This window comes from Chrysochloris asiatica, unplaced genomic scaffold, assembly GCF_000296735.1.
Source record: "Chrysochloris asiatica unplaced genomic scaffold, ChrAsi1.0 scaffold00001, whole genome shotgun sequence".
Lineage (NCBI taxonomy): Eukaryota > Metazoa > Chordata > Mammalia > Afrosoricida > Chrysochloridae > Chrysochloris > Chrysochloris asiatica.
In genome coordinates, this window is record NW_006408519.1 from 52,322,730 (window position 1) to 52,329,484 (window position 6,755).

General features: G+C 53.7%; 1 protein-coding gene across 1 annotated transcript; it reads left to right on the plus strand.

Annotated features, from left to right (window-relative positions):
- Positions 1 to 748: 748 nt before the first annotated feature.
- On the plus strand, positions 749 to 3,741 carry GSDMD (gasdermin D). The gene is made up of 9 exons (XM_006830866.1): positions 749 to 965; positions 1,056 to 1,248; positions 1,773 to 1,941; positions 2,109 to 2,214; positions 2,344 to 2,397; positions 2,734 to 2,984; positions 3,085 to 3,226; positions 3,324 to 3,397; positions 3,499 to 3,741. Exons 1-9 carry the CDS (start codon positions 749 to 751, stop codon positions 3,739 to 3,741), a joined length of 1,449 nt encoding a protein of 482 aa, XP_006830929.1.
- The last annotated feature ends 3,014 nt before the right edge of the window (positions 3,742 to 6,755 follow it).

The following is a 6,755-nucleotide window of genomic DNA, read 5'->3' on the forward strand; positions in this document are numbered from 1 at the left end:
TGAGCAAGCTTCCTCTCACTGGATGGGCTAGCCTGGGCTGGACTCCCCAAGGTCTCTACGTCGTGCCCTCCCGTTTTTCAGGTCCTATGGAGGCGCTGACTCCCTATGGGAGTGGCCGGCTCAGGGCAGTGTGGTCAGGCCTGGTGGGTTCTGGGTCAGGCTCACGTGCACCTCTGACCCATCCTGGGAATTAACGCCATAAGTAGGTGGCTCCTGCGACCTGAGAAGGAGGGGGAGGGCAACGGGGAAGTCCTCCCCAGCCTCTCAGCTCCTCAGCTAGGCCTCAGCCAGGGAGGGGGCTGTGCAGCCCGTCTCTTCCCCATGGCACCCAGCCCGTCCCTGCTGCTCTCCGGAGTGGTCCTCAGCTACAGGCTGCCAACTGGTGTTGGCAGGAAGAAGGCCTCAGTGGGTGCTGAGGCTGGGTTCCTGGAGGCACGCTGGACGGGAGCACGTGGTATGAGTGGCAGTACCCAGGTGGGGTTCCGCTGAAGACGGTGTGCTGGGCCAGGGCGCTCATATCCACATGGGGCAGTGGACAAGGGTCGGCTGGGTGGGTGCACTTTCTGTTTCACCCGTGGCTGGGGAGGGGTTTCTGCCAGTCAGCGTGAGCCAGGACTGCTGGGCAGTGCTGCTATGGAAGGGAAAAGCTCCCCATCGCAGGCGGCCACAAAGTACCAGCCTGCATCACCTGGCTTCACCTGCAGCCTGTGAATGGGTGCCTGACTCACCTGTCTGCTTTCCTCAGAGCATGCCGTCTGCCTTCGAGGGCGTGGCTCGCAGCGTGGTCCAGGAGCTGGACCGCCACGGGAACCTCATTCCCATGGACAGCCTGCGGAGCTCCATTGGCTACTTGCCCTATTGCCTGCTGAGCAGGAAACCCTCGACATCGTGGTTCTGGAAACCCCGCTACACGTGTGTCAACCTCTCTATCCGGGACATACTGGTGCCCGATTGTCCGGAACCAGGTAACTAGACAGCCCTGCTGGATGCGGTGGGAGCGCTGCTCCTGGGGCAGGGTAACTGGTGGACCAGCCTCAGCTCTGCTTTTCCCTCAGACCTGCTGCGCAGTACCTCCTTCCACTTACATGACTCCGTGGACGGCCAGCTACAGGGCAGCGTGGAGCTGGGGGGCCCTGGACAGGGCAGGATCACAGGCGGGGCCTCCGTGTCTGGCAGCTCCAGCGCTTCGATGGAAGTGTGTGCGCTGCGCGTGGACCCCAGAATCTGGGAGGACTTGCAAGGGGCAAGGTGAGCCCCGGCGGAGCCCGGCACTACTGACCGGAAGCAGCCCCTTCAGGTCATCTTTCCTGGGCCTCAAGTTGGAACAGCATAGACCCTGAGGGGTGAGGGGACTGCCTCGGCTAAGTGTGAGGGGTTCAGTCAAACCCTGCGTACTGGAGGCGGGGCCTGAGGCAGGAAGCGCGGAGTAAGGCTGCAAAGGTGATTTGGGGCCTCAACGGCCAAAACTGCTTCCTGAGGACCGCAGAGGGGGGACAGAGCAAGGGGAGGGGCCTGTTGCGGAGGAGGAATGTATGGAAAGGGGAGGGGCCAGGCGGGAGCGGGAGGGGCCAGACTGGAAAGGGAGGAGGGCAGTCTGGTTACGAGGTCATCCAGGGTACAATCAGGCTCGGGAGGGACTCTGAATCCTGGGAGAAGCGGAGTAGGAGGAGCGGCGGGGTAACACATGCCAGCCTTGCGCTCACAAACGGTCAGGACGACCCCGTGTTTAGGCGTACCCAGAGCTTTACGATTCCTTGCCCCACCCACCCCAGACGCCTGCGGCAACCGGAACACAAGATCCTGAAACAGCTACGCAGCCGAGGGGATAACGTGTACGTGGTGACTGAGGTGCTGCAGACACAAAAGGATGTGGAGATCACCCGCACCCACAAGCAAGAAGGTTCAAGCCAGTTCTCACTGCCCGGCGCCATGTGCTTGCAGGTGTGACTGGCTCCAGAAAGGTGGCGGGAGGGCACCCCAAGAGCCTGGCTGCCAAGGCCCATGGTGGCCACCACCGGTAGCACCAGACCTGCCCCCCAACACTCACACCCCACAGCCTAATGCCCAGAGCCCAGAGCTGAGCATAGAGCCACCTCCCCCCACCTCAGGGCGAGGGCCAGGGCCACCTGAACCGGAAGAAGACAGTTACTATCCCGTCTGGCAGCATCCTCGCCTTCCAGGTGGCCCAACTGGTTATCACAGACCAAGACTGGGGTGAGCGTTTGGGGTGTCCTTTGAGCCCCAGGCTGGGGACTGAGGCAGGGAGGCTGGGGTGAGTGAGCAAATGGCTGGCAACCCTGGACAACCAGTTTCCTCTTTCCTCTGCTCCTACCTGGCCACCAGACATCCACATCTTTGTGGACAAGAAACAGAAAACCTTTCAGCAGAAACCATTAGGTAGGTCATGCCCTGCCCCAGCCCATAGATGTTGAGACTTCTTCCTCATTGTGCTGAAGGCAGGGGGCAGACAGCTACCAGGCAGGTGGGCATTTTGCACAACCACACAGACACAAGGGGTGACAGAGGGACCTAACCTGCCAGTGTTGGGGGTACGGTGACAGGGCACCCAAGGGCCTGCTCTGACCAACCCTGCTCCTTCCCTCCCCCACATGTCCCCAGCCTCCAGTGCAGGTACCAGTCCACCTCCTGCCTCCTGTTTGTCTTTGATGCACTCCATCCGGCGGCGCTGTGGGCTCCTGAGCGGTCAGTGTCTCAAGTCCCTTCTGCCCCCAGGCTCAGGCCCACACTTCCTGACCTGGCTTCTCCAGGGCTCTGGGGACAACCTGGCAATGCCAGCCTGTGTTCCCACAGATGGATTGGAGGAGTGGGAGATGATCACCAAGGACTTCAAGGGTCTGCAGAGAGAGGTGAAGGTCCAGACTGGGGACCTGGAGCACCTGAGCAGTGAGCTTCGGCAGGAGCTGCTGGGAGCCCTGATAAAGCTGCTCCTGGATACATCAGCACTGCAGGCCCTGGAGGAAGCCGTGAGTAGCCAGCACTGACGGGGGTGTGGGGGTGGGCAGCCGGCAGAGAACAAGACCTTAGTCCACCTAAGAGCTCACTGTCCACCGCCCGGTGTCCCAGCTGGAGCAGGGTCTGGACGACGAACAGATGGAGCCTAGGGGTGGCCCAGAGGGCGCTATCCTCGAATGCCTGATGCTGCCCTCCGGAGAACTGGTGAAGGAGCTGACGGCCCCCATCTTCTACCTGCTGGAGGCCCTGATTGGTGAGGGTTCAGGGAGTGGGCAGAGGGCGGCCAGGGGGCGCTAAGACACCTTGGCTGCTGCCTTCTGGAACCCCCTTACCCTGAGGTCTCTCTCCAGCTCTGAGTGAGGATCAGCGCCTGCTGGTGACCCAGGCATTGGAGATGGGCATGGTGTCGGGGCAGCTCAAGCTGGTGAGAGGACTAGGAAGGAGGTGCAGGTGGGCATAGGATGTCCAGGGGCTCAGGACTGATGTCTCCCTAGAACCCCACCTGACTGTCCCTTGTCTCGGCAGGTGGGGAACATCTTGGAACAGACCTCCCCGTGGCAGGTAGCCAGGGCTGTGTCCCTGCCCCTGGGGCTCCTGGAGAACAGTTGGGGTGAGGAGGCCCCTGCCTGGGTCCTGCTGGAGGAGTGTGGCCTAGACCTGCAACTGGACACTCCTCAGTTGTTGTGGGAGCCCCAGGCCCAAGGCCGCACGTGCGCACTCTACGCTGCCTTGTCACTGCTACAACGGTTGGGCCAGGAGTCCCAATAGCCTGTGCTCTTCCAGGTGGGGACGCCACTGCTGGCCCAGACATCTGACCAGGTCAATGAATGTCTAGTGCACAAAGGACAGAGTGGACATTGCGTTTTGTTTTGTTTTATTGTGGTGAAACATACATAACGAAGGATTAGCCATTTCAGCCACTTTTAGTTTCTGATTCCAAATTTTCTCATCACCTTGAACAGAAGAGCAGTGCCCCCTCGAGCCACATCCCCCACTCCCTTGGAAACCAGTAATAAACTTTGGTCGCTGGACCTTTGCTTATACTTCGTTTTTTGTATGAGTGACGCCACACACTATTTGTCCTTTTGTGTCTGACTGATTTCACCCCAGTGGTACACTTATGTACTCAGCGAGTAACTGAAAGGTTGGTAGTTCAAGCCCAGCTCTGCCTGTGATGGAGAAAAGCCTGGCCATCTGCTGTTTTCATGATCTCAGCCTCGAACACCCCACAGTCATATTGGCTTTGCGTGACTTGAAAGCAACTCAACAGCATCCAACAAGAGCACCATGTTTTCAAGGTGCATCCGTGTCATCTCATGTCTCAGAACTTCATCTCTCACCATGGTCCAGTTCTGGATATTCCATAGAAATGGAGTCACACATTATTTGTCCTTTTGTGTCTGGTTCCTTTCATTCAGCACTTGGTCTTCAAGGTTCATCCAGATGGTGACACATATCAGAACTTCGTTCCTTTTTACGGATACGCCGTAATTTCATTTACCCATTCATCTGTTGATGGACACGGGTTATTTCCATCTTTCAGCTAGCGTGAAGATTGCCGCAATGAACGTGTACATGTCCTGCTTGCATTCTTGCCTTCAGCGTCTGCCTACATACCTAGGGGTGGAATTGTTGGGTCGTGTGATAGTTCTAGGAGTCCTGGTGTGGCGCTGTGGGTTAATGCGCCAGACTGCAAAGCTGTTTGAACTGCAGGGTTGGCAGTTCAAGTTCACCAGTGGCTCCTTGGAAACCCTATACAGGGTCGCTATGGATCGGAACCGACTCGATGCCACTCAACAACAACAATGATAATGTTTAACTTTTTGAGGGACTACCAAATTGTTCCACAGACGTTTTACCATGTTGTAATCTAGCCAGCAATGGGTGGGGGGCTCCAGTTTCCTCGCTAATACTTGTCATGTTGTTTTATTTATTTTTTTCATTCTAGCCATCCTGAGGGTAGGGAATGAATTTGTAACTTCTTGTGGCACTTTTAGGATAAACACTGAATTGCTAACTACAAGGTCAGTGGTTCGAACTCATGAGCTGCTCCTTGGAGACCCTATACAGGGTCACTATGAGTCAGAACTGACTCAATGGCACTTAACAACAACAAAGACTAATGACATAGAACGTCTTTTCATGTGGCTATAGGCCTTTGATGCAGCCCTGGAGGCACTCACACATCTATGGCAAGAAATTTGGCAGATTGGCCAACCAATCGGAAGAGATCCATATTTTTGCACATTTCTTCCTATGTTGGTTAGGGCTGCCTGAGTATCTTCTTTAGTGAAGTGTTTGTTCCTAGCCTCTGCCCATTTTTAAATTGGATGATTTGTCTTGTCGGGGTGTTGAAGTGTTGGATAAATTTTAGAGTGTAGTCCCTGGTCTGACAGGGCATTGCCATTCCCCACCCCCCCAATCTGTGGGTTCTCTTTTTACTCTTTTGGTGAAATCTTTGGACACACAATATAAGTGCCCAGTTTTTAGGTGGTTCCGGTCATCTATTTTGTCTTCTGCTGTTTGTGTGTTATCAGTTGTGATGGATCAGAGCCCCTGACTTTGTCTCTCTTTTTTCATTGATGATCTTATAGCTCTAGGTTTCACATGGAGGTTTTTAATCCACGTTGAGTCGTTTTCATGGATGGTGTGAGCTATGGATCCTGTTTCACTTCTCTGTAAATGGATTTCCAGTTTTGCCGGCACCACTTGTTGAAGCGACTAACTCTTCCCCAGTTAATGAGTTTCTGTCCTTTGTCAAAGATCAACTGGCCCTTGGTGGATGGATTTACTTCTTCAATTCTTTTCCGCTGATCTATGTAGTGTAGTGGTTACGAATCGGGCTGCTAATCTCACGGTCAGCAGTTCAAAACTACCAGCTGTTCCGCGGGAGAAAGATGAGGTTTTCTGCTCCTGTAGAGATTAACAGCCTCAGAAACCCTGTGCAGGGTCACTGTGAGTCGGACCCGACTCCACACACATCACAACAATAACAACAACAACACTGTACCAGTCCCAGGCTGTCAGGAACCCTATAGCTGTGTGCGAGGATTTGGCATCAGAAAGTGAGCAGCTTCCTACTTGGTTCCTTTTTCAGTAATGCTTTGCTTATCTGAGAGCTCTTTCTTTTCCATATAAATTTACTGATTAGTTTTTCCAGTTCTTAAAGAATAATGTTCGAACCTGGAGTGGGAGAGCATTGTATCTGTAGATTGCTTTGGTAGCGTTGACGTTTTCAATATGTTGCGTCTTCCTCTGCACGAGCATGGCATACTCTTCCACTTTTGTAAGACTCTTCGTTTCTTGTAGTAATGGTTCTTAGTTTCTTTGTATAGGTCTTTACTTTCTCTGGTTAGATGTATTCCTAAATACTTCATCTTTTGGATAGTTATGGGAAATGGTGTTGTTCTCCCGACTTCTTTTTCACAGCTGTTTTCATTGCTATTGTTAAGTGCCATTGAGTCAGTTCTGACTTAGAGCAACCCTGTATCACATTTCCAAGGAGCAGCTGAGGGGTTCAAGCTGCCAACCTTGCAGTTAACAGTCCAGTGCTTATCCTACAGCACCATGTGAGGAGGAATCCAAGTAAATTTTGTCTATTGATCTTGCATCCTGCCACTTTGCTGAATCTTTTAGTGCGTTCCAATCATTTTGTTGTTGAGTTTGTGATGTTCTGTGCGTAGAGATGCTAAAGCAAATGGAAGAATTGAAGAGGTCCAAGAGCTGAACAGAAAATTTCAAAGTTCAGCTCAAGAAGATAAAACCAAATACTATAATAAAAT